Source organism: Athene noctua, chromosome 9 (genome assembly GCF_965140245.1).
Source record: "Athene noctua chromosome 9, bAthNoc1.hap1.1, whole genome shotgun sequence".
NCBI lineage: Eukaryota > Metazoa > Chordata > Aves > Strigiformes > Strigidae > Athene > Athene noctua.
This window is the reverse complement of record NC_134045.1, coordinates 15807427-15834057: the sequence shown is the minus strand read 5'-3', so window position 1 is coordinate 15834057 and position 26631 is coordinate 15807427. Positions and strand designations below refer to the sequence as shown.

The 26631-nt window shown below is 37.4% G+C and overlaps 3 protein-coding genes across 11 annotated transcripts in view; 2 read left to right on the top strand and 1 right to left on the bottom strand.

The window, feature by feature from the left end:
* RHPN2 (rhophilin Rho GTPase binding protein 2) overlaps positions 1-16402 on the top strand; it is a 29120-nt gene extending 12718 nt beyond the window's left edge. Inside the window, exons 3-15 of the mRNA XM_074912979.1 lie at positions 1214-1342; positions 4309-4384; positions 5330-5407; positions 6068-6192; positions 7133-7299; positions 9552-9739; positions 10591-10747; positions 11226-11345; positions 11432-11626; positions 12377-12453; positions 13242-13388; positions 14029-14184; positions 15449-16402. Of these exons, the coding sequence (XP_074769080.1) occupies positions 1214-1342; positions 4309-4384; positions 5330-5407; positions 6068-6192; positions 7133-7299; positions 9552-9739; positions 10591-10747; positions 11226-11345; positions 11432-11626; positions 12377-12453; positions 13242-13388; positions 14029-14184; positions 15449-15700 (1867 nt within the window). The 3' untranslated portion in view covers positions 15701-16402. The remainder of the gene's footprint in view (positions 1-1213; positions 1343-4308; positions 4385-5329; positions 5408-6067; positions 6193-7132; positions 7300-9551; positions 9740-10590; positions 10748-11225; positions 11346-11431; positions 11627-12376; positions 12454-13241; positions 13389-14028; positions 14185-15448) is intronic.
* Positions 16403-18524: 2122 nt separating this feature from the next.
* On the bottom strand, positions 18525-21871 carry FAAP24 (FA core complex associated protein 24). Its single transcript, XM_074912980.1, has 5 exons — positions 21456-21871; positions 20982-21133; positions 20195-20334; positions 19729-19881; positions 18525-19092 (listed from the first exon to the last, which is right to left on the bottom strand). The coding sequence occupies exons 2-5, from the start codon at positions 21091-21093 to the stop codon at positions 18850-18852; spliced, it is 648 nt and encodes a 215-aa protein (XP_074769081.1). The 5' UTR covers positions 21094-21133; positions 21456-21871; the 3' UTR covers positions 18525-18849.
* A 215-nt stretch (positions 21872-22086) lies between these two features.
* CEP89 (centrosomal protein 89) overlaps positions 22087-26631 on the top strand; it is a 43931-nt gene continuing 39386 nt past the window's right edge. For 4 of the 9 annotated variants that reach the window (XM_074913017.1, XM_074913018.1, XM_074913023.1 and 1 more), the window contains exons 1-4: positions 22219-22582; positions 23879-23985; positions 25233-25388; positions 25990-26188. In XM_074913017.1, coding sequence (XP_074769118.1) covers positions 22529-22582; positions 23879-23985; positions 25233-25388; positions 25990-26188 — 516 coding nt within the window. In that variant the 5' untranslated portion in view covers positions 22219-22528. Of the gene's footprint in view, positions 22197-22218; positions 22583-23878; positions 23986-24574; positions 24988-25232; positions 25389-25989; positions 26189-26631 lie in introns of those variants that run through there. The other 5 variants (XM_074913021.1, XM_074913020.1, XM_074913025.1 and 2 more) reach the window with 4 other exon arrangements.

The following is a 26631-nucleotide window of genomic DNA, read 5'->3' as shown; positions in this document are numbered from 1 at the left end:
AGTGCTGCCTTTATCAAGGAAGATCCACTCCACCCAATATTTGTGTTGTTTGGTTTATTCAGGCAACAGATGTTAACATTGCTTAATTTAAGCAATCTTGGGTATTCAAGAGTACAATATGGAAAATTCACGGATAACACACATTTACAATATGAAGTACAAGCTTAGAATTTGAGCCTTGGAATAACTAGTTCTTCACCAAGGTGCTCCATAAAACTGGAGGATTGTTCCAAGTAGAGCCTAGATGTATGAGAGGGTTGTTCATAAGTATTTTGAAGGTGAATTTATTTTAAGGTAAAGATAAATGCAAAATGCTGCAAACTTAAAATAAGTTTGTTATCCTCTAATGATTTGGACTCTTAATATGGGGGTACAATATCTTAGGCCTGGGTATGAATCAAGACCTTTTATCTTATACCTGTGGTTATAGATAAACAGTTTAAGTCTCTTGAAAACAGTAATACTGTACAGAGAATCAGGTTAGAAATAGTGATACAGTATCCTGAAATACACAAATAAGAAATCCCAGAGCATCTCTCTGTGAGGTTAGATATGGACATTCACTGTACTAGCCGTTCAAAATGTGGTCATGTAAATATATAAATGGCAAAGAAATTAAGCAAACAAAAAAATCCTATTTGCATCTGACCAAAAAGAAAAGGGAAGAAAATTGTGTTAAAAAGAAATATCTTTCTACCTGTATATTTGATTGTAAAACATTCTGTAGTAGCAGTTTTATGGAAAAGTTGTTTTCTCTTACTCTTAATATCAGAAGTCTCAACAGATCATTATTCAATTTACAAAGCGGGGAAGTCTCTTGAAAAAACGTCTCCTGACTCCTCCACCTCCACCCTCATATCTTCTTTTAGGAAAAGATCACAAAACCTGAAAATAGGCTAGTGATTCTGTTTAAGATGCTTTAGTTTTGTGGATTAATGTATCTGAAAATAAGCCTGACCCTTAATCACACAAAAAATTTAGCACATAGCAAACCTTCTATGGGTCTGCATGCTGTTATCTGGAAACCATCCCAGGCACTCTCTTGACAGAAAAACCTAATAAATTCTGAAACATGAAGTCATGTATCATCTCTTAAGGAGATAAAAAAAAAAATCTTAAAAATGCTGAGAATGCCAGGAAGCGGGTCAACCAAGCTTATGTACAAAACCTTTTCCTCAGCAATAAAAAAAATTATGTCTCTTTCTTTCTGCAGAGCAACCAACAACAACAAAGTACGAGAGCAGGTACTACTGGAACTGAGTTTCGTAAACTCAGACCTGCAGATCTTAAAGGAGGAATTGGAAGGACTTAATATCTCAGTAGAAGTTTATCAAAATACAGAGTAAGTATAAATCTAAGTTACCCAGTTACTAACATTTGTCTGTTTACGCTTGGAAACAAAATTGTTTCTAGGTGAATGTGAATGCTGGACAATAACTACATGAAAAAACAGAGAGCTTGATAGGAAGAGAACATATTTGATGGTAGATTTGTTGACTAAGGGTTAGTCTGCGTATTTGTCTTTCACTTGGGCAAGGTATGTACCACTAATCCTTAGATACGGAGTTCCTGTGTGGAGGAGAGTATTGCGAGAATTGAAAGCTCTTGGGGCTGTATGGGGAGACACATGACACCTAGTAGAATTTCCAGTGCTAGAATGGCTAATTGGTTCAGTGTGTTCTGGAGTGAGCAAACTTAGTGATACAATATCTGTTCTCAAATGCAGTGCATACAACAGTCCTCTCTTTAGCTGAAGAATAGAAGCACAACACTGATTTGGAGTTTAAAGCAGACTTGAAGTAATCTTTAGGGTGTGCACTTCAGTAATAGAAATCCATAAATCAGCTGGCTAAAACAGGAGTTTTTAGTAGATGAAGTTGGAATTTTTCCAAGATATTTTTCCACCTTTAAAGAGCACACTAAACTTCAAATTGTGATGATTTCTCCAAGATAAAACTTCAAAGTTGAAGATTCTTCATTGCCTGAATACTGCAACGATTTCTGTATCAGTTAGATGTCTTGTTGCTCTTAAAACTAAACATTTACTATTTGATTAACATTAGCAGCTCAGGACCAAATTGAAGCCCTTCATATGAGGGAGGTATAATTTTGGGTCCCTCTTAGTACTATTCTCAGTTAGGTGTTAACTTCCAGGTGGACTACAAGGAATTCTTAATGTAGAAGGACTAAGCACCTTTCCAGTGGCATATCTTTGAACTGAATGCTGGCCTGATGTAAAATATCTGTGTTTCATTTTTCTCTAAAAGAAACTTGTGCTAAAGCTTCTGCCCTCCACCCCCATGGCAAAATTTGACAACTATTTGATGCAAAAATGGTTTCTGTTTAAGATTTTAGCAGTCTTCATAGATGCATGTGAGCATAGAGAGCAGTGTGAAAGGTATGGCTGTGGAAATGAGAGCAAGACTCCAGAAGTACTATTCCTTCTTCTAGCTAAAGAATATTTGAAATACTTGGTTTCTCAATGAAGGGTGAGCAGTAGGGCAGGCCCCAAGGCAGGTAGAAGCCTTGTGGCTGGACAGTAGTATGTTTTTCATTCTTTCCTGATTCTCCCAATGTTTTGAATGGTGTTCTACCTTTCTGATGCTGTTCATTCTAAGTTCTAAATGTTTTTTATGTTCCATCAGCTAAAATAATTTATTCTCTCTGTAACTGCTCTCTAGCCTTTAATACCAAATAGTTATTAATAGTTGCTCTCTGAATCTATTGTGCATATAGTCATCAACGTGAGGTCACGCTCACATTTCTGGGTTATACTGTATTGTGTTACAGCTGTCTGAAGGGTTGGCCTTTCCAGTACTTTGCAAACAGCTCAGCTGGATTGGGAAGCATGATGCTATTTCTACTCAGTTCTGGAAATCCAGGATCACCTCCCTTAACTATTCAGTGTCTCCATGATGTTGGCTCCATGGGTGTGGTACCTTAGAAACTTAAAAAACAGAAATTCAGTTCCTTTGAATGACAAATGCTGTTGTCTACAGGGAATATGGGTGGTACTAGATTTCATTAAATCAGTAAGTTAGGATTTCCTTTGTATGTCTCACTTCCTTTTGGGGAAAAAGTCTTGATATAATTTGTTGTAAAAGTGTTGTGGTTTCTTCTAATAGCCTCATCAGAAATCAAATCATTGGCATCACCTGCAGTGGTGTTTTGGTGTTGTATCCTGGAGGTCCTTCTCAAGCTAGCAGAGCCACTTTCTGGATCATGCCAACCAGTTTAAGGACTGACTCTTTCTCTGCTGAGGAAGCTGTGTTCCTACTCCTACCTTCCTGGGATGGAATTTTCACCATTAATAAAGTGATTTTGCTGGCTTTGCTCATAAGACCATAAATGAATCACACCTGTGGGATTTTGTATTTGGTGATGGAACACTCTAAACAATGATTAGACAGTCAATCAGTTGTTTTCAGAAAAAAAAAAAAAAGTTGGATAAACCTTATAATTGTCCAATACTGATCCATTATACCTACTCGACAAACGATGTATCTGGAAGCTATTCTGATCTTTTCTATAATTGGGTAATATGCTTAGTGGAAGAGCAATATATGTAGCTTTTGAGGGATAAATGGTGCTCTTTACTTCCTAATAGTCTTTATTAGCTAGTGTTTTTTACTAACATGATCCGGGTTTAAGTCTGTGATACAGATGCGTATTCCCTTGAGGATCTGATTATTTTTTTTTTAAGTCACAGTTCTCATCCTTACTGCCCTGTGATGTTTTAGAGGTTAACACCTAGCATTGTCTAGAACCTAAGTAGTTCTCAGACTTCTTCCTCTTAGACCTTTCACTGTTAAAGCTGGTATACTTTGGCCCTGCTTTTTCCTATGTTAGACACACATCACTTCCACATGGTAAACCATTGGTAGCATGTAAAAAACCTGCTACCTGTTGATAATTACCATAGCTCTTATCATGGCAGATCTCCTAGCAGCTATGGAGCTGTTTTCTGTCCATATAACTTGTGCAGGTGTGTGAAGTTTGAGCTAAATTGCAGTAAGCCAGCTTTTGAAGAGTCTCTTTTTTTTTTTTTTTTTTTTTACTTAAAGGAAAAATAGCCTCAACTGAAGAAAAAAAAAAAGGACATATGCAAGTAGCTCTCTTCACTCTCTTCTTGAGGAGTCACAGGCCATTAAACAGACTTTCTTGGGCAGGAAGGAACTGTTATAAACTATGTGCCTTTTACTTGAACACCATCAGCATACAAACTTCCTGTCATCAAATGAAACAAAAGTAATTATCAACAGAAAAACAAAACCCAAGTATTTCTGAATCTCTTTGCTTTTTCCATAGAGAGACTTTCAGTATTCCCCTGGTACCTCTTGGCCTGAAGGAAACTAAAGAAGTAGACTTTACACTCCCTCTTAAGGTAAATTTCATTTGTTTAAAGAAGCAGAAGTAATTTATGTACAAAGTAATTTTTATTTGCCCTAAAACTGAGAACACAATGTTTTAAAAATTTACCACCAATTATTTGGGTTGTTGCTCATATCTAACTGGGACAAGGAGTCAGAAGATGTTATAAGAAATCCCACTTTGGAGACAGAAGAGTAAAACCAAACAGAATAAACATTCCTTCCAAAGTTTTTGGTTCAAATGAGATTATTGATTACTAGTCTAAGCGTGAAAGGAAGTAGTAATGAGGGTTTTACTCAGGGTAACACAGTGATTCTCCAACTTGCAGTAACCAGGCTAGCTCAGCTGGGAAGCAGTGTTGCAGCATAACACTGCTTGTTTGTTGGCTAATACACTTTGCTGGCTATTTGAGCCAACTTCTGTATTTTTTGGACTACTGTGTATTGTGCAATGTAGATTTTATCTCATGGTAAAACATCTTATATCACTGTAGCATTTGTCTCTGCTTTTACTTCTGTAGGTTAATGTCCAAGGTCAGATTATGGCACTGCTTTATGCCATTGCAGATTTGTTAATTTAAGTGGAATTGCCCTAATATAATTGACAAGAATTTGGCAGTTTCTGTTAACAAGTTTTTATGGTCACTTGATTCCCTTGTTATTTTGACTAACGGGGTTCATTTGTCCCTTTCAAAACCACTAAGTGTTGTTGTTGTTTTAAACCCCAATGGAGCTGATGTAATAGGTGTTCGGTTCCTTTACATCAGACTGAAATTTCTTGCCTCAGATATCAAATTATTAGTTCTATTGTCTTTTTGTAGTCTTATTGCTATATGTTACTGTACTATTGACTGTAAGGGAGTAAACACCATGCAAATCACAATTGAATCTATTTTGTACTGTTTGTAACTGCAGAAAAATAAATGGGTTTAGATATTCCATTTTAACCTTTTTTTTAGGACTTTATTCTGGAACATTATAGTGAAGACGGTTCTGAGTACGAAGATGAAATAGCAGATCTCATGGATCTGAGACAAGTAAGTTTGAGTATGGCATACCATGAGGTATTGTAAAATAACAATATTTGCATGGAATCAGAATATGCCACTATTAATTATACTTTACCATATTGTTAAGGACTCAGTTTCTGAGATATGGGACATGAATCTCCATTGTACAAGAGCTTTACAGTCTGAGTAAAGAAAAGGATGAAGGTTATGTGAATTGAATGAGCTATTGACACAACTTTGTAAATCTTGTAAATCTAAGATTTCTTATCTACTTTTTTTACTTTAAAGTATTTTAGATTTAGCAGGAGAAGTGTTGAAGTGAATTAATCTGGCAAAATTCTGTAGTAGAACGGTGGTTATTTCTAACTATTGTTTGTTTCCTGTATTATACTAGAAACATAAAATTCTTTGTAGCTTTCATAAAATACCTACAATCTTTATTTAATTAACTCTGAGACTTGCCAAACAGATCCTCTTTGCTTCCTTAAAGGTTATGTGCTACTTCTGTGCAGCTGAAAAACTCTTATTTGGAATGCATCCATATGGCCTTAAGCTTAATGTTCTCAGATTCCACACATTTCTATGATCTGCTTCTTTTGGACTTCTGCAGAGCTTTATCCTTGGTGTTTCAGTATTCATCCTGTAACTCAACAGAATACACTTTATTTTAATCTATTGTATTTTAAGGCCTGCCGCACTCCTAGCCGAGATGAAGCTGGCATTGAGATGTTGATAAGCTATTTCCTTCAACTTGGTTATGTAGAAAACAGATTTTTCCCACCCACCAGACACATGGGAGTTTTATTTACATGGTAAGTATGTAGTTCATGTTTGTCTTTTTGTCTTTTTTTTTTTTTTTTTCCCCAGAACACTGTTAATGATTAAATGTCTTCTGTTTAATTTGAAGCATGTTGGTGTGTTTCTCCCCCACCCCACAGTGTGTGTTGTGTCTATTTTTTTTTTAAGTCTTGTAAACCTGAATACAATACAACCTTTTCATGCTTAGAATGACGCCATTGGCTAGATTGTGATTTGGGCTACAGGTTAGCACAGAGGAAAAAGAGAGAAAATAGACTTCATTTTGGACAACTTCAGATGTTTTCTGGACTCTGAACCTTGTTACATGAAGCAGATAGGGAATGAGTCAGACCTTAATTCCCCTCCTTCAATTGAAGACGACCATTTGGGCCAGAAGAGAGGAGAAGCAACTTTATTATAGTGGAGTGTTTACTACATCTGTGAGCAAAGTTTGACCCTGAATTCAGAATTCTTGTTTTTATGATGAAAAAAGATGACTACCATGCAGCCAAGAGGAACTATTAAATATTTAGTCATAGCTGCAAGAAGAAACTTGTATAGCTTGTAAAATACAAGCTATAGAGGATCTGACGATGCCAATAGTTGATCTTTGGCAACGTCTTAAGTGCGAGAACACAGCAGCACGTATAGATACTTCTCTAGTATACTCCCAGCCTCTCTGATGTTTTATAGGCACTTTTCAGTTAGATCCAGTATGTTTATGGAAGCACTGTTGTAAAGCCTGCTGAAAACTAAGCCTCAAATAAAGCCATTCTCTGGCTTGCAGCAATTAAATTGTCCTCACAGTACATAATGGTATTTCTATTCACCTTCATGTTCACTGTAGCAGAAATATTAAGAATCTGACTCTCTTTTGGAAAATTGAGTGAAAATGTTTGTTGTTTCAGTGGACTCTGCTAATCTTAATGCTCCTTCTAATATTTGTTTCCCAAGGTACGATTCTTTCACAGGTGTCCCAGTGTGTCAGCAAAATCTGTTGCTTGAAAAAGCTAGTATTTTATTCAACATTGGAGCCCTCTACACTCAGATTGGAACAAGATGCAATCGTCAGACCCAGGCTGGACTTGAAAATGCTGTTGATGCTTTTCAGAGAGCTGCAGGTACAAATTTAAACACATGGGGAAGGTCTTCATGCAAATGTTCATAATTTCATCCTGACATCCTGCAGATTTCTGCATTTCCCACTGACTTCATTACATAAAAAAGGATGAATAGGGAAATTCAAGAAGCCTAGTAAAGAGCCAAGATGAAGCTTTAATTCAAAACCTGGAACTGTAGTCTGAACATGCAGATAAAGACAGTGAATACTGTGGTTAATGATTAATGAACTGCAGTTCAAAGGTCTGAGTAATAGCCCTAATATTAACTGCTTCATTGTTCATTCTTTGTTTCACCAGCATAGCTGCTTTTACCTCAGTGATATTGGTGTGAAATCTGTACAGGAAACAATTTAAAGAGTGGATAAAGGGCTTAAAACTTAGTTTTCCATATGATCTCTTCAAAATTTATCTTACTATGTTCTCTGGTGAAATTTGCAATTCATTGGAAGTTTACAACATTTTCCATAGATTCTAAAGGCAAACAGGTTCAAAATATTCAATCTCTGTTGCAAGCAAAAAAACCCCCAAATTCTAATAAAGAATCATGTCCCTTGAACTAACGTGTTATTGAAGCTTTTGGTTTGTTTTTTTCCAAGTTGATTTTTTTTGTCATCTGTGCTATATATAATTCTTAGAGACATGACCTGAGTAATTAATATGTACTGTAAGATTTGTCTGCACTAACAATCTGTGGCTATTGGTCTCCACTGTATGGGTAGCTTTATCAGCTAGAAACTGTGAACCACAGAGCTGGATTGTCACAAACCCCCTCTTTTGAATACACAGCTATCAAAAAAAATCGGTAATATGTCTTCATGCATTTATTAAATGCTGAAAAACTCTTTTTATATTATCTTTGTGTAAATCTCTTTATTTCCTCTAAAAAATTTCAATACTGGAGGAATTTCTCCACTTTGCTGCTGCTGCTCTTGGCATTTTGCAAATACAAAAATCACTGCTTTTCACTTTAGTGTATTTGCAGAACAGAATTAATTAATAAATTTAAATGCATGATTTGCTACCACAGTACCTTTCCAGGGCCCCAAAGCAACGCGTTCAGGAGGCATTGCATTGTACCTGTGCATGGCTCCGTAACGCAGTTCACTATGTTGGTAGAGACATGATATAGGGCATGTATTAACTGTTTCTCTGTGCTGAACAGAAAATGTTGAACAGAGTTTATCCTCAACAAAGCTCTCAGTATGTATATGCTTACTGCAAAGCAGAAATATGTTGAGAACAAAAAACCTGTTTTTTTTCCCCTTGTACTTTCAGTTTCTTTCAGTAGGGCACTCTGTCAGTACTTGGGATGTGCCTGGCAAGTTCGGGTTTTTTGGCGCAAAAAGGCAGAGATGGCCATAATTCAAATTTGTGTAGGGTCATAGTAATAAGTTAAATGATACAAGTGTAACACAGAACATGAAAAATCTCAGAAACTGGTAGTAGGAAAATACAGCACAACATAACCAGAACTGAATGTAGTGGCAAGAAGTAAGATTACAGAAGCCGACACACTCAAAAAGCAATTGGCAGGCTAGTAGAAGTCACTAAACCTGTTGGATGACGTGAGTGCTGAATTTTATGCTTCCATCCATGAAACTGTTACTTAATATTTGCACTACAGATAGTGTTTGTTTTTAATTTGATAAATGATAGAAACGATTAATATGTTGGTGGAACCGAATGTCTAGAGCAGAATCAAATTTTACCGTATTAAATACACTGTTCTAGTTTACTTGCAGGGATGGAACTGAGCTTGCATTGGGACACAATGCATTTAGCAGCATCTGAAAAGAAGATTCGTAATTAAGTTTATTATATGTTTGTGGTTTTTCCTTCCATCCACAGGTTCTATTGTCATCTCCTTATTATCGTTGTGTAGATTTCTTTTTCTTTCTTGTCCTTTCTATAAGTCCTAGCCTCCTACTGCCATATACAAGTTACATTCAGTTCAGCACAGCTTTATGGGCAATCATGAAAATTGTTATAAGCAAATCTGAAGGTATGGCCCTTAAAACTTGCAGCTTCTGTTGCTTCTCTGAATTTTGAGAACTGTGCCTGAAGATGTTTGACGGGAATGCAAAGCAAAACCTTTAGGTCAGTTAAATTTCATGTAGACTGAGAATCCCTTCAAATTGCAGAGTGCAATACTAGAAAGTATGCTTTCAATCTTAATTATTATGGTACATGCTAGAATTAAGCTCACTTGTTTCTCTCTTTGTAATGCTGACAAAACCATTTTGTAATTTCAGGAGTCCTAAGCTACTTAAAGGAGACCTTTACTCACACGCCAAGTTATGATATGAGCCCAGCCATGCTGAATGTACTGGTAAAAATGATGCTTGCACAAGCTCAAGAGTGTGTTTTTGAGCAGATTGGTCTTCCTGGAATACGCAATGAGTTTTTCACACTAGTGAAAATGACACAGGAAGTTGCCAAGGTAATATATGAGACTTACAACTTAGTTGTTAAAATAACTGGTTCCAGTGCTGTGTTACTAGCCTCTAGTAATATTAACAGAATTTATTAAACATAAATGTTAAGAACCATTACTGAAAACCAAACGTAACAAGGCACAGCTTGCCAGCTACAATGAGAATCACAACCCTTCAGAAGATTAAAACACAAATAGCTGCAATTTAAATATCACTATTTTATATAGTCAGAGTAGCAGATGTATGTTTGGTTCCATACTAGATAAATGGGCAAAGTCTTTCCTACCAACCGTGTAAAGCCACCCTAACTTATATTTAGGATTGATCAGCTGCAGGGGAAAGATTTTCTGATTCTGTCAAGTGGTGGTGTTTGATCCATTAAAGCAGCATTTACTGCTTGAAAAGCTATTTTATTTCCTCTGCACAAAGGCTAGCAGCCCTGTTTTAACCAAACGATACAAACTTAAGGCTAGATACGACTCCACAGTTTCAGAAGTGAAGCACAAACCTACTGTATAAGTAATATGCTTCACCCTTTTTCTTAGCTGAGTTAACAATGAGATGTATTTGTAAGTTAAAACCCATTTATTTCATGGTGTTTTTATTGAACTCCAAAGCCATAGACTGACTGACTTAGCCCATCTGTTGTACAAAACTTATTTCCTTTTCTTGTAGAGGAAAAAAACAGAGATGAAATTTCAAATTTTCTCAAAACTTGTTTCCAACAAATTTTTTTTCCCCCTTCCTTTGATGTGATGCCCATGAAATTATCTTAAGGCTGAATATAATATCCCTTACTTGAGCTCCTAATAACTAATGTTAAATTCTCCTACTTCAATTCTGTGCTTTATTTTAGGTGGGAGAGGTTTACATGCTGGTTAACACTGCAATGAATCAGGAACCAGTGAAAGAGAATATCCCCTATTCCTGGTCTAAACTGGCACAAATAAAATCAGACCATTACAAAGCTCTGGCACATTACTTCATTGCCACCATTCTGTGTGACCATGAATGTAAGAATCATTTATTTTCTATATATTCATATAAATAACAGTAGAAACTACATATAAACAGTTATAATTTGGTCTATGAATAAGACTAGGAGCCAAGAACTTTGGGGTTTAAATTTATGTTAATTTGTGGTCATTTTCCTATTCAGATATGAGGCCATGCTTTTTTTGTCCTTTCCAGAAGAATGTGAAAATTCTATAAACTAATGTTTGTAGAAACAAAAGAAATGTTATATCTGTTATATGCTACTAAATTGTTCAGTTCTCATCAATAAGTTCTGGCATATTGTTATTACTTGCATATTGCAGATGATAAAACTGATAAAGTTTTAAAAACTTGAAATTCCTATCAATATATATATGTGGAAAAATATCTGACTGCATTTGGAGAGAAAGTAGTAATAACTACACAACAATACACCTAGAAGAACAGGGCACCAAGAGATGTGTCATTGTTAATGTCCTATGTCAATTATTATAGTGCAGTCTGGTGATGATGAAGATCAGCAGGAGAAAGCCTTGTCCCAGCTGTATGACTGCATTCCTGAAGGACTGATGGTTCTCACCGTTTTAAAAGACAAAGTTCAGAGAAAACAATTAGGTAACTGCCAGTTTCTAGATACAAGTTGAAAATTACCTTGTATTTATTGTGTGTGTGGGACAACCAACAGTTTGTAATTTTTTCAGGGAAAGCACATTTACGCAAAGCCATTGTTTACCATGAAGAAGCTCTAAGAGTCTGTGGTCTGTGCAAAAAGCTTCGAAACATTGATGTTCTTCAGGAGGTTCTGACAGCAGCACATAAGCGCTCACTTCTGAAGTATGCTCAGCAGGAGACAGAAGATGACTTTCTCAGCCTAATCCAGGCTCCAGATATCCTTCGTAAGTATATGCAGCTAGAAATACAGGGTATCTAACCATACATGTATATGCTTTCATGGGGATATGCCTCTATATGTATACACATATAATATATGCATCCATACATAATATAAATAATGCACAAGTTATAGACTGTGCATTTGAGTTCAGATTCCTTACATGTTTCCTCAATCACAGATGAATGAATTTTGTTACAGCTGTTTTACAGTAGTTTTGTCTCTGGCCACATCATTTTCTGGGGTAGATAACAATGGTTTAGAATTCAGCTTTTTTTGGTGAAACTTTAAGAGCTAAAATAATGAAGGGGAAAACTAAAAACTGTTTCTTGTAGCACAATTCGTACTGGTCCGAGTTAACTCAGTTTGACTGTTATTGATTCTTCCTACCTTAATCCAGCTCATCCAAGCGTTTCCTCTTTGGAAGCAGTGTGAAAGAATAAGGGCTAGTTGTTTTTTTTGTTTTTTTTTGTTTTTTTTTTTTTTTTTTTCCAAAGAAAAATAAAGAGTAGAATACCATATTTTTGTTTGGATGGATTGTTTTAATTTTTCTGTTTTGATACTATGAGCTCTGAAAATCTTTTGAAGGCAGTTCAGGTATTTGTCTTGCACACTTCCACAAAAAAGTTTTTCTATAACCTGGTAAGAATTCAGAAGAAGTTTCTGTCTAGCTTGGAATGCAAGAAAAAAAAAAATTGTACGTCTTTTAACTAATACTTGAGAGAAAATAAATTTGTTTTTATTTTTGTTTTAGCTAAAACGGAGCACAGAATAGAAACAATCGCTCCTCAGTTTTCCAAGGTGAAAGTTAAAGACTTCTTTCACAGGCTGGTACGTAACACGCTAATGCCAACCAACCTCTGTCATTTTGCTAGCCAGTATAAATTCACTCTTAATGTGAGGGAAGGGACACAAGTATTGTAGCCTGAAAAAATGATCCTGTAGTAACTGGTTTTTTTTCAGAAGTTATTGGAGAGAACACCTCTAGTTTCAGAGATATGTTAATTTGTGATTAGCAAAGAATAAAACTGCCATTTGTATGTGACCTTGCACAGCATTCATTCTTTATAACCTTCACAAAAGTCCCATGAAGCTTCAATGGATAATTGCATACAACTTAAAGACAGGGAGAAACAAGTAGTACATGAGGATGGGCGTGTAGATCATGGAATGTTGCAAGCTGCAAAGCCAGTCTTTCAGGTGGCTCTGTGTGTATCGGTGGGCAAAGGGAATTGGGAGTTGCAGTTAGGATCAGAATATACAGTGTTTTGTGAATCAGTTTATCTCCTCCAAAATGGAGTAATAGAGGACTATAGAGCCTGCTGCAGCCAAAAGATTTATGCACACCTTAACAGAGATCTCAGAATAACTTGGCAGTTGCTGTCATCCCCCTCTGTCTGAAGCATCACCTGAACAGTCACAAAGTAGGGCTGAGCACTTCAGGGGACATCTTAAACTCATGGGATAAATCTCACTCTTCCATTTCAGTGGAAGTAGCTGAAAGTTAACCTGAGTAAAACCTTTATTAAGATGAGCTTAAAGCATTATAACATGAAAAATTAGAAATGCTTACTTACGAATGTCAGTCAACTGTAATGTGCCTGCTGTGTTTCCTCCAGGGTCCACTGACAGTGTTCTCAGCCAAGCAGAGATGGACAGCTCCACGTACCATTCGCATCCACCATGAAGCGGGAGAGCTAGGATTCAGTCTTAAAGGAGGTTCACCAGTACAAATTTATTGTCTTGATCCACTTTGTTCTGCAGCAGTAAGTACACTGGTGCAACATTAACAATTTATCTGCAGACTCTGGCATGACAGTCTCCTAAATGTAAGTTTAGCTTTGTGGATACTGGTGCATGGAGTATTTATTGAGTTCTACTAGACATCAGTACAGTCAATGCGTAGAATCTGAAGAAGTTCTGAGTGCTATACAAACCTTACGTGTTAGAGTATCCATTTGCACTTAATAGATAAAAAGTCACAAATAACAAAGGCAACTGTTATTCCCCATCTAATTCCGGAAGTTAGAAGGGATAAAGGCTTTAGAAAGTAGCAATAACAAAATACTTAGAAGTAAAAACAGGAGAAAATATCTCATGGGAGATGATAGTGAAACCTGTTTTTTATTACCCTTTCTTAAGGGGAAAGTGAAAGAATGTAAGAAGAGCCAACATTTGAGTATGTCAGAATCACATTTGTCAATGGTAACTCAAATAGGTAACTTGTATACTTGAAAAAGTTGCATGTTTCTACATTATGTATACATATGTTCCACATCTGGCTAGACAGTAGTTTTATAGCATCTAAGAGGGAAATGCCTTAAAGGGCAGATACTGTATGATGACAAAACCATGTTATGCATCTTTATAATTCCAGATAATAACGTCTGCAAAATTTTTTGACAGTCAATGGGCCTAAAAGAAGGCGACTACATTGTTTCAGTTGGTGACGTGGATTGCAAGTGGCTTGGAGTGAATGAGGTACTGGAAAAATTCAAAAGCGTGGGAGAGCAGCCCATTGAGATTGAGGTTATCAGTTGCCAGGATACAGCAGCGTCTATGGTATGTAGTAAAGCAAATACGTTTTGCAGATTGGATATGTGAAAGTTTTTTTCAGTTTCCTGGCTTTGGTCCCTGATTTAATGTTTACTTTCATGTAGTCAGATATCCTACTTCACCAGTGAATACATAAAGCATTCAGGCATGTGTTCAGTTTTAAACAAGTCTGTTTAAATCATCATGACTTAGTGAGCTAAAGTACAGTCTGTGTACATAAGAATGGTTGTGTGGTGTTTTTTGTAGTGGAGCTACTTAGTTTAATTGCATTATAAATTCCAGGGCACACTTTATTTTCCCCTAACTTGTCCTAGAGGATGAAAATTTTACCTTGTTCAGCACTGGAAAAGCCACAATGAAACAATAAGGGACTAAAGTAGAATATCCAAGACCACATGCTTATTTTCTATGCACTGTTTACATAAATGATCCATGACTTCTGTATTGGATCATGGATTAATGTGGTTTTTACTTTGGACTTTAACTGTTTAGTTAGTTACTAAGCTCCTGTAGAAGCTTTAGACTAAGGAAAAATGATCACAAGATTAAAAAATGTTAAGCTCTAAATACTTATTTGTAGTGTAAGAGAACCTGTAGTTCATCTGAATTCAGTGCTTCATGCTTGTAACATTCCCTAGCAAGCTTAGGCACTGAAGCATTGCTGCCTTACAAGTGATCAAGGTCTTCTTACTGTTGTTAGGTTTTCTTGTTTTGTTTAAGAAGTTGGTTTTCCTTTATTGCACACCTGCCATTCCAAACGGCTACCTGGAAACAAAAGGCTAGAATATAATCAAATTACTTCAGGGCACAGCTAACATAAGACAGAGGAGGCTGTGCCTTCCAGGTATCCCCAAAAATGTCATACAGTAGCTCTTGTCGTAGTTGCAATCAACATGGAACCTGTCCAAAGACAGCAAAAAGACTCCCTGTCAGAGATTTGTGCAAGAGCTACATACTTAAGCTTTGTAGAGAGGTTAGCGTATATATCGTAGTTACGTTAGAAGCCAGTAAGTGCTAATTATAACACAGCCCGTGGAAAAAATTCACAGGTCCCTTTACACTTTGCATAGTACACCCTCGAGTCTACACAGACAGAATGCCAGAATCACAGCACTCTGAAGGGCCTTGTGTTCAGTTAGTATGTCATTAGCACAGAAAGCTTGCTGTAGTCCATCTTGGAAAACTATTTACACAGTAATCCTTTGTTATCATCAAAATTTTGACCCATTTTGGGTGACTGATTCTTATAATGCTTCTCTTTTTCCTACAGCATAGTAAGAGTGCAACTTATTCTGTGGGAATGCAGAAAACCTACTCCTTAATCTGTTTGGCCATGGAAGATGATAAGATTGATCAGACCAAGAAAGCCCCACTGAAGCTGCCTTTTCTAAGTTGGGGAACTAAAAATAGACAAAAAGCTGCAAGCACTCTCTGCCTTCCTTCAGCTGTGGCTGGAACTTCTCAGATTAAGAAGAAGCTTTCTCCCTTCACACTTCTGAACACAGAAAGTTCATTGTACTGAATTTTTCAGAAGGATCTGTTAACTTGACATTTTTCTTTAAAATGTATATAAAAATATTGATCAATTATCTATATGTATAAATTCAGACAAATGCCATTGACTTCATTTACTGTGTGTTGAGCCACTATGAAGGTCAGAGGCTGACAAAAAATTTAAAACTTCAGTATTTGAAAATTAGAATGAAGTGGTTTGGGAGGTATGCAATAACAAGTTGTAGATAAAATTGCTTATATGAGGACGGGATTCCTTTGGAATGTCAAAATACAGTATCATAACTACTTTTTTTATAACTGATGGGACTTATTTATTACACACTTGATGCTGCATGTAAAATGGGACACAGCAAAGGATGATTTTACTGTAAAAGTTGAGTCAGTAATAAATCACTTGTTAAAATACTACTTTAGTGTCAAACCACCAGCAAGAGAGAATAATGTTATTCAGAGCAAGTAGCCTTGTGCCAAGGGGCAGTATCTAGTTGTGGTCTTTACACACAGACATTCTCTTTCTGACGGTATAGGTGTGTTCTACTGAATAGTTAATTTAATTCTGGAAGAGAATTAGAAGACTTAGAAGTCAAAAGATCTTTTGAACTACAGAAGGCTTTTACTTTGCTCTTTTTCTTATCTAGGTTATATTTTAAGTGCCTGCTGATTCATTTGTTAACAGGTTTTATTCCAAGCTTGAAATCCTTTAACCTACTTACCATCAGACTTGTATCTCATTAGCCTTGATGAAATCTATAGCTGTGGAACAAATCTCAAAAGTGATGTATTCCAGTATATTGATCAAGAGTACATAAATCGTGGTGATGCTTTGAAATAGGAGAAAAGAAGTGCTTGTGAGTCAAAGTGGCAGAGTATTTATTTACTATCAGACCACGTAAAAACCCAAATAGATATAAAATCCTTCTCCCCTTAGAATGAGCAAGTATTGGCTATATATATTGGGAGAAACAAATAACTGAGTATTTCTTTGAGATTCTTCTATTTTATGAAATTGAAAAATAGCTAACACTGTAGTGTTAGTTAACACTGCCATCTACAGAGTAGATATATGCTGTTTGATACTCAAAACTTAAACTAAGGGGAAATTTTGTGTCTGGGTGTAAACTTTAAAGTTGTCATTTGTTTTTAGTTTGTAATGGGTGTAAATATGTTGATGACACTTATTTAAGAATAAAAATCAGATGCTGCCATTTAGTAGTAGCTCCTTGATTCTGCTACAGCATAATTTACAGGCTTTCACTCTTTACTGCTGGCATACCTCTTACATATTTCTGTAATGTTGCTTACAAAGATCTAAACTTGTCTTTCTTAAAAGTTTATAAACTTAAAAATTAGTCTAAAACTTCCTTACAAAGAATGTTAATCTATTTCTAGTTTCACTCTAAAGGTTACATAAACCAAAATGTAGTAAATTACTTGTGACTCACCCTTAGTGGTTATTTTTCACATGTAATAGCACTTCTCAGATACACAAGCAGCAGCAGTCACTTACTGATACACAAGACCTTGCCATGCACTATTCCATACAGAACAGATTTACTTTGCGTGTATGGCTAAAATTACTTTTTGGCTAATAAAAGCTTCAGCAAAGCCACATGAATCACCTTTCTAGCTCTTCATTTGCCTTCGCCCACTATGATAGTCTTCCCACAACTCTCTCTTAGCTGGCTGATTAAACTGCCTTTCCCTTCCCATCATTACACTCACTAGTCCTTGAAGAAAGGCTACTCTAAAGCCCTAAAAATAAAGATTTGTGGTGGATTAGTAGTTCAGCCTGTAACTCCAATAGTACTAATTGTTAACTACTTTATTTAAATTTAAGTTCAATTAATGCACTGAACAAAGGATTATTTGAAGTAATAAAAAGGTGTTTGCCCTGCAACATCAATAGCCACATACCTTTGGATTTCACATCTAAGTCTCCACAGCGAAGTGGCAAAGTCTGAGAGCATGAGAATAAAATCTAAACAGATTTATAAAGAAACTTTAGCATTCCTTAGTTGTAATAAAGTAGTATCTTGTTCTGTAGTTCTGGAAATTCTGATGTTTCTTATTCAGTGAATTAAATATTTAGGGCCAAATTATATTTTTAGCCCAAGTAAGGAATCAATATAAATAACAAGTCTATCTGCTGTCCATGCTAACTGGTGGATGAAATTGGTTACAGAGGTGCCAAAGCTTTATTATTCACTTCCTTTTAGTTTATGAAAGGGAGTTGAAAATCCTGCTCAACTGCCTTCCTGCTGCGATCCAAAATCCAAGCAGTATGAAGGAAGCTTTTCACACACTTCCTTAGTGGGTGCATAAGGCAAAAGGCAATTTTGCCCTTATTAAATAGGATAAGAATATAACTTAAAACACGGTATGTCAGGAAAATCACTCCTCTGTTCAATAGTTATTTATAAAGATTAATACTGGAAGAACAGGTTCAATCCTGAATTTTGATCAAAGCTCTCCATATTATTCTTTGCAGCATATATTATAATACATTAATTATCAATTGTAATGTGTCAAATATATTGTATTTTTTTTATAATTATCCCAACCTATATTCTCAAAAGTCCAAAATTAATTAAGAAAGATTTTTGATATTAGACAGAAGAGAAACAAATTTGGTAACACCTTGAGAACTGAAAAAGATTCCAGAAAAATAAGATGGTGTAAAGTCAAAGAAGTATTCCAGCAGCACATTCCAAAGGAACTCCAAAAGTTATAAATCAAAGATATTATAAAGCAATGAACACTAACTTTTTTAAAGCACTGTAACTCACTTCCGGTTGCTGAGAAGATAACACCATCCACATATTAACAGTATGTCTGGAATACTAAAGCAAACAAACAAATTTATTTTCCATTTTTTTCTGTGGATGCTGAAAGGGACAGCTTTCTGGTTTTTTGTACAGTGTAGATACAAAACACTTTACAGCCCTCTTTCCAAGGTCATTTTCAGAGCTCAGCCTCCATAAGCTGTAAAGAAGCAGCAGCAGAGTAATATCTAAACCATTAGTCAACACCATTCCGTTGTTGCCAGGATTATAGAAATTACCATAATATGTGATTATTAAAACCAAAATATTGTAATTCACCAGAAACAAACAAACAAAAAGTATTTGTTTTCGAAAACAGCACTACACATGCACATCAGGAACACAGAAAATTGTAAATTTGTTGTGCTAGTGTTTGTCCAACTACTAGCTCAAGCTCTTTGACAGATGCATTACATAGCCGGTGGATGCTCCCAAACTGCTGCAGTAAAAGCAGAGCTTTTGTTCTCCCAACTCCTGGAATTTGTTGCACCGTTCGGAGCAGTGATGGCTCTGCCAGCTGAGAAGACTGTTTACGAAGAAAGGGGTTACTGTTTTGATCCTTACTTTGTTCACGGACCTAAAGCAAAACAAAACCAGAAGTGACACTGAGTGCCCTCTGCTGGAGCTCAGCTTTTGGTATTTAAAATAGTTGCTTTCATCTCAAAAGAGTTCAGTGCAAACACTAGGAAGTTTTAAAACTACTCCTTAAGTGTGCACCTTTATTAAGGGTTTTGATGCAGATCCACAAAAGCTCACTAGGAAACCAACAGTTTCTCAATACCAACCATGAATTAAAACAATGATTTTCATCTTTTTGATGCAATCAGAGAAAGGATAAAGGAAAACAGAAATAAGAACATAGTTTCCCCAGCCTGAGACAAAGCAAAATCTCAAGTCAGCATTAGACAATCCTCACTTAAGTTGTCTGTCAAAACTATCTAGTGGCACCTCAGTGCAAGATCACATTAAAAAAATCCAGTATCATATTCTTAAACTCTTTCGTTTCTTTCCCAAGTAAGCCAGTTTCAGCTGAATTATACTATAAATCTCTGATGACAGTGATATGATACTTTACATTCAAACAACAAAACATGTCGTGTTCCTTTAAGATCTCAGGTATTCTTTCTGAAATGAGTGAGATTGTGGGAAAACAGGTCATTCTCCTCATATCTCATATTTTAATAAACGTTTCTCTGATAACATAGAAACTTACTAGCTGAGTAATAAGTTGAGAAGCTTCTCCTTGGTTTGCCACAGGAAACACCACCATTCCAAGTTCTAGCACAACAAGCTTTTGTACTGCTAAGAAGTACTGATCACTTATTGGGGTTCTCTCCACAATTACAATTCCCTCAAGACTGCTGGCCTGTATGAAAGCAAAAGAGAAGAAAAAAACTTGTCAATGACAAGCTGATACAATACAACAGAGAGCAAACTTCTGTCAAGTATGAGCTGCTTGAAAGTGAATTGGAGGAAGAATAGAAGTTGCAGTAACAGTACTGAGGTTTAATACAGCTTTACTACACAGCTGCATAATCTTTCAGTTTTCAGGTGGAAATCATCAAAAAAGTTTAGCTCCACTGGAATTTAAAAATCACTCTAGGAGAATGTTTTCAGAAGCACAGAATAAACAAACACCAGTTTCAAAACTCTTCCTTTTCTCTTTATGTAGTACTTACATTTCTAAACCGAACCAATCTTCGTTTAAATTCATTCCCTGCAACCAAATCTGCTTCAGAAATATATAAAATGCAAGTTCTGTTTGAAAGATGAAAATCCACAAGTCCCAAACCATCTTCAAAGATGAGTCTGATTTTCCCTTAATGCAAGTTTGTGAAAAGAAAAAATACAGTAGTTAAAAATAAAAAATTACAGCACAGCCTTCCTAATGTGTCAGTAACCCCAGTGACTTGACAACAAAGCATTTATTATTGGAAAGCCTGACTTCTCTTTAAGCAAAACTGGTACAAGCAATCAAATATACAGTGTGATGCCTTTAGTAATACCAATTAATAGCACTTCCAAACTACAGATTTGAAAGTGCTACAGCCTCTCAGTAAATTCTGGACTTGAACAAAAACATCACAAGCTACTCTGAAAGGATCGTTTTAATTTAGTTTGCAGTGCCAACAGATGATAGCACATACAGTCCCAATATCCATGTAAATTCAAGGGATTTCTGTGGAGATGGGAACCACAGCAGCGGGGCTAACATGAATATGCAAGAAGCAGATACTTCTGCTTCTTCGCTACAGTGCTCAGCAACTGTACAAACGTGACAGAACTGATCCTGTAAATACATGATAGACAGATAGGAATTTTCAGCCTGCTAACATAGGCTGTACTATGCATATGGGACCAGTTTGACACAGAGTAAAGCATATTCCAGCCAGTCAACAATACTGGGTGATAGAGGGGAATGCTTTGCCCGAATTGCTTTTGCTCTTCCAATTTGTTTGTGCTTACCTTGTAGCCTTTGGGCTATCTCTGACCCTCTCCACTTCTCATTTCCAATCACATGCCCATAAGGGACAACTACAGGTCCTACTGTCACAGGAAAGTTTGCTTTCGTTGTCATCAGATCGCCTTTAAATCTTTACTTCAGTAGCAGTTACACTCTAAAAAAAAAATAATAAAAAAAAAATGCGGGAGAGATATTAACACAGTTTATAAGCATGTTCCAAACTTAATTTTATGATTAAAATTTATAACATATAATACTCCCCCCCGAAGCTACCTTACAGTTATAGTTAACATCAAATTCAGTAATTAACTCTATTTACTTGAACACAAACTGTTGGCTTGCGACTTCTACTCCCATCTTTGCCAGTCAATCTGAAAAGCACCTGTATTTTTTATTTACCACAGATGGTAAAAAAAAAACCCCGCCTTTTCTATGCCTCCATCCACCCTTCCCGGGAGAAAGCCTGCTTCACTTACAACGCTGGCTCCAGAGGCGTCTCTAGCCCTCAGCTGCCCGAAGTCTCCAGACAGATTATTAGAAGGTAGTTGCTGGGAGAGATTATTTCCAGGTTTGCCAGCCTTACGCGGCGTTCTGACTTCAGGGGGAATCTGGAGCCTTTGCGGCTGCGGCAGGATTCAAGGAGAAAAGCCAAATAGGAGCCTACTAGCACCACCACAGCCCCCCTGCCCTGAGCCACGTCCTGCAGCCCGGCCCAGAGCGAGCCCTCACCGGGGGCCCGCTCCGAGAGGGGCGGCCGCCAGCCCACGGCTGACCCGTCCCAAAGAGGCCGAGCTCGGTCCCGCACGCGCCGGCCCTCCGGGGCCGCGGCCCTGCCCGCCGCGCGGGGAGCAAACCCCGCCACCGCCGCGCGGCTACCGGGCGAGCGGCCCGCCCCAACGTGCGCGCCTGACTGACAGCGGCGGCGGCAAATAGGAAGCGAGAGCGCTGACACCCGTGAGCGAATGAGAAGGCGGGACGGGACGGGGCGAGCCTCGCCACTGGTAGGTTGCTAAGGCCGGAGATGGGGTGAGCAACGCGCGTGCTGATTGGGGGAGCGCAAGCCGGCAGCAAATCCGCTGCGCTGTTGTTAGCAGGCGCGTCGCGACGGGGGAAACGTCCGAAGCGGGAAGAAAGTAGTCGGGGAGCGGTGGCGGAGTGCCGTCACCTACTCGGTCCCGATGGTGTTTAGTTTCAGGAGAGGCCGCAAGGGCCTCTTTGTGAGTATCGCCCCCTCCGGGGCAGGTCTCCGTCCCCGTGAGGCGGGGGCGGCGGGGGGTGTGCCCGGGCGGGGCGAGCGGAGGCACCAGCTTGTCTGAAGGGAAAAACGGGGAGCGGAATAACTCCTAAGCGAGGAAAAGGAGGTGTCTGGCGGCCGGTGTTGGCGCTCTCATTTCCCTTAGTCCCAGGCCTGCCCGTCTTCAGAAACACCCGGCCAAAGGGGCGGGGGGTGTGCCCGGCGCCCTTCGCCTCCAGGGAGCCCTCAGGGTGCCGGCGGGGCTGCCGGCGCCTGCTGAGGCGGGCCTGGAAGCACAGCTTCACTGCCGCTGGCATGGTGCACAGCGAACGCTTCGAGCGGCCAAGGGTTGTGGAGTTGTCAGAAAGGGTGCGGGTGTTACCTTTTAACGTACTTGAAGCCATTGAACTTTTTTTTATTATTAGAATGAAAATATTTATCTTATGTTGTCTTACTGTGGGATGACAGCATCATCCTTTTACCTCGGCTGTATTCCCTGCTAATCATAGTAAGATATCTACAGTAAACAGTGTACGCTGGACAGACTTCCAGAATTAGGGAGGAGTGCATTTGCAAGACAAACCTGAGTAAAAAGACGTACTTTGTAATGCACTATTTAGTTATTTGATGTGGCTTCCTGTAAAGACAGAAATACTTCCCAGTTCACCTGTTCATTATTATCCTGTTGGAGAAGACAATTAAAAAATAATTGAAAAAAAAAATCTCTGAAGCAGAAATAGTGGAAACAGCCTGTTTTATTCCATAAAAAAAGCAACATCTGTCAGAAGGACTTTATTATGATGTAGTTTTTTCTGATGCCTGGAGAGAGGACAGGAGGCAACGGGCACAAGTTCAAACACAGAAAATTAATCTTAAACATAACAATAATTTAAAAAAATGCTGTGAGGGTGGTCCAACACTGGAAAAGGATGCCCAGGGAGGTTGTGGAGTCTCCATGGTTGTGATACTCAAAACCCGACTGAACAGGATCCCAAGCAACCCTCTCTAGTTGACCCTGCTTTGAGCAGGGACTTCAGAGCTCCCTTCCAACCTCAACCATTATGTGGTTCCATTCAAAGTACTCTGTAGGGAACTCTGGTCTCAGAAGAGCTGGTATTTAATGTTACCCTTTTAAAAAAAATGTTGGGTTTGCTGATAAAAACACATTAGGATTTTTTTTTTATTCAGGTTGAACCTTTGACTGCAAGACTCATTTAGTAATATTTTTTTCTTCCATCTCATTCTGCTATGACAGAGGATTTTGACTGACAGACTGTAAGAAAGGGACTAATGTTGTTACCCTGAAGCAGGGTTCAAATATTGTTTAAAAACTTTAATTTTTAGTACTCCTTTTTTCTTGTATATATACAGGAAAAAAATGAGCAAGTTAAAAATTCTGGTTTTGAAGATTGCGATATAGTGGGTGGAAAAACCTACATTCATGGGTCTTATGTAAATTACATTTCTAACCTCCATTAGCAGCTGTTCATACATGTTAAAAAGTTAAACTTGGAACCATTTTGAGTTCTTCTGTTTACATTAATTGCATGTAATTGTTCTTCCCTTTTATATTATTTTGCATTGTTAGTTTGTTTGTTCAATTCTGTGCTTTTTCATTGTGATCCTTAAAGTCAATGTCAACTAATTTTATTTTAAATTGTTTAGAAACATATAGCTCGTGGCCTGGTCCCTGCTGCTACCATAGCTCCTAAACCTGCAGTTCCCCGCACCCCTCCCCCTCGTAGTCCAAACCCTTCTCCAGAAAGGCCCAGGTAGGTTTTGAGTTGTTGGTTGGGTTTTTTTTTTTGCTTCATCAAATACAATAGCATACTAGAAAAGCATGATTAAAAGAATTGCATGTCCTTGCTGCAGTATTTACATAAACCTTTTCATAAATAGAAAATATATTTTAAATGGGGTGGTTCCCTACTTTGAATTTTAAAGATACCTATTTTCTCCCACTCCTAAGCATGCTAAATAATGGGGACAATGACTTATGAATATGTAACTTCTTATAATCTGAGTCAATTAAAGACAAATGGACTTTTTAAAGTTAGGGCCATTTTTAATTTGGCTGCTACAGTAGAGTATAGGAGTAGTTTTAACTCATTAGAAAAGCATAAATGAAATGTTACTAACATGCCATTTTATTGAACATTAAAAAAAGCAGGGACTTACAAAATTGGCATGTAAAACCATGTTGGATTGAATTTGAATTAGCTATATAGTCAAGTTACATAAAGAGAAAATACAAATTTAATTTCATTTGTAGTTTCTTACATACATGAAGTTTCTTTTAGGTTTTTGCTATATTTAGTTCAATTCTGGTGGTTTTCTGTGGTCTTTCTAGTGTCTCTAACATTCCTACTTAATCCTAGTTAATTTATTTTTCCTTTTTGACCTCAAGTTGTTGTCATTCCTGTTAGTCCTCACCATTTCTCTCCTTTAATCTTTGTTCCTCCTTGTTTTTTCCTCCTTTATCTTACGCTTCTCTGTACTCCACTGCATCCCACAAATAGGCACTTCTACTTGCCCTAGTTTGCAATGTGCCAGCATTTATTAACAGCTTCAAAGTCATCAGTAAAAGGTTCAGAGTAGGGAATAATGGAAAGTAGGAGACAGAATAGCAGAACATGGAACACTTTTTCAACATGATGCCTGGTAGTATTGTTATGACTGATGTGAATGTTAAGTACTGTTAATTATCAGTGTCAATTTTGGGAATGTAACTCAGTATATTCCATGATTTTCATGCACGTGATTTGGGAAAGCCAGTAGGTACTGTACTTGACTCTTAGATAGCTGCTTTACAATTGCTTGCCCAGTTTTGTGCTTTACTTTGGGAATTAATAGTTTATAACCAGTCCCTTAGCGTTTTCAGCGGTGTTTATGCTTGCTAACTGTGAATGTGTTGCTTTCCTTAAGTAGTGAAGACATTTTGCAATGGAAAAAAATACAAAATGTGGAGCATGGAGAAGACATCAGTATTGTTTCATTGTTTTATTCTGTTTTTGTCCAGATCTGCTCTAGCAGCAGCTATCCTTGCAACAACACTAACAGGGCGCACTGTTGCTATTCCTCAGCCTCGGCAGCGATCCCTTTCTGAAAGTGATTCCACCTATGTGGAACAAGAATGCTTTGAACCATATGCGACAGTGACAGATCTCAGAATGGGGTAGTGTATACTTTCTGATTTCATATCTTAGAATCTGCCAATGACACAATTTTACCAAAGAGTCACAGCAAACTCCTGCTATTATAGCCACTTAGATTTGTATCTCCACATCGTAAATTGGATCTGAAGTGTCTGCAATCCTTGGTCCACTTCTCATAACATGATGTCATGCATACAATCTTCAGGGAGGGAGATTTGGATTGTACAGCAGTCATAAGTAAAACCACATATTATTTCTGTCAAATGATGATCAATTATACAAACAGTTAATCACTGAGGAATCACCTGAATTACATGTCAGAGATTTCCTTCATGTTAAATAATTATTTCAGACTCTTTTGGTAGAATTGGCAACCTTCTGTCTCTAATCTGGCATTTTCTTTAAGGTAGAGAAGAAAATGTAGCTCCAGTGTTAATCGTCTATTTTAAAGCATACACACAGGCTAGATTCCTTGTTTGCAGCTAACAGAAGCTTAGATGTCTGTGTTGGCTGTTTGGACTTGTGTATAGTGTAAGGCTGATGGTTCTGCTTTACTGTTGCTTATTTTTTTGGAAGAGTAAGCAACACTGAAACAGGCTTTAAACTGCTTTCTACTTGCAGGCCCAACTGGAAACTTGATGATAGTGACAGATCTGTACAGTCCCTGGAAATATCAGGCAATTATGGTGAAGATGAGGACATGGATACCTATCTCTCAGATGCTGATAAAGAGGCAGAGTCCAGCTGTCAGAGTAATGAGAAAAGGGAACAAAGCTTTAGCACCAATGCTATTTATGCTGTTCCCTGCAAAAATAAAAAGGTAGGATTTTCAAATGTGTTAATTCCTTTACCACTTTTTAATATATTAATGCAAACATTAAATATTTCTAAAGCTTTTCATGCTTTTCTTACTCTTGACATTTATTCAGTTTTTATTTCCCATGCTTCTTTTTGTGAATCACTTTTACACAACTTAGGTTTGTTTGTTGATCCTCACAGACGCCATATCTCTGATCATGAGGAGCCTTTTCTCATTAGGAAAACACTGGTATTGTGTATAATTATTGTGCATAATATAGTCTCCTAAAATGTCCAATATTTTATGTTGAGTGTAATATTTATATAGTAGATTATTTGTTAAAAACACTAGGAACTTTCATTTTAGATGGTGAAAGATTAGTTAATGAATCAGTATTGTGCTAATGAGCAGACTTCTGTAGAGACAGGGAGATTCAGAATCAGACAAAATAAATTACCTTATTG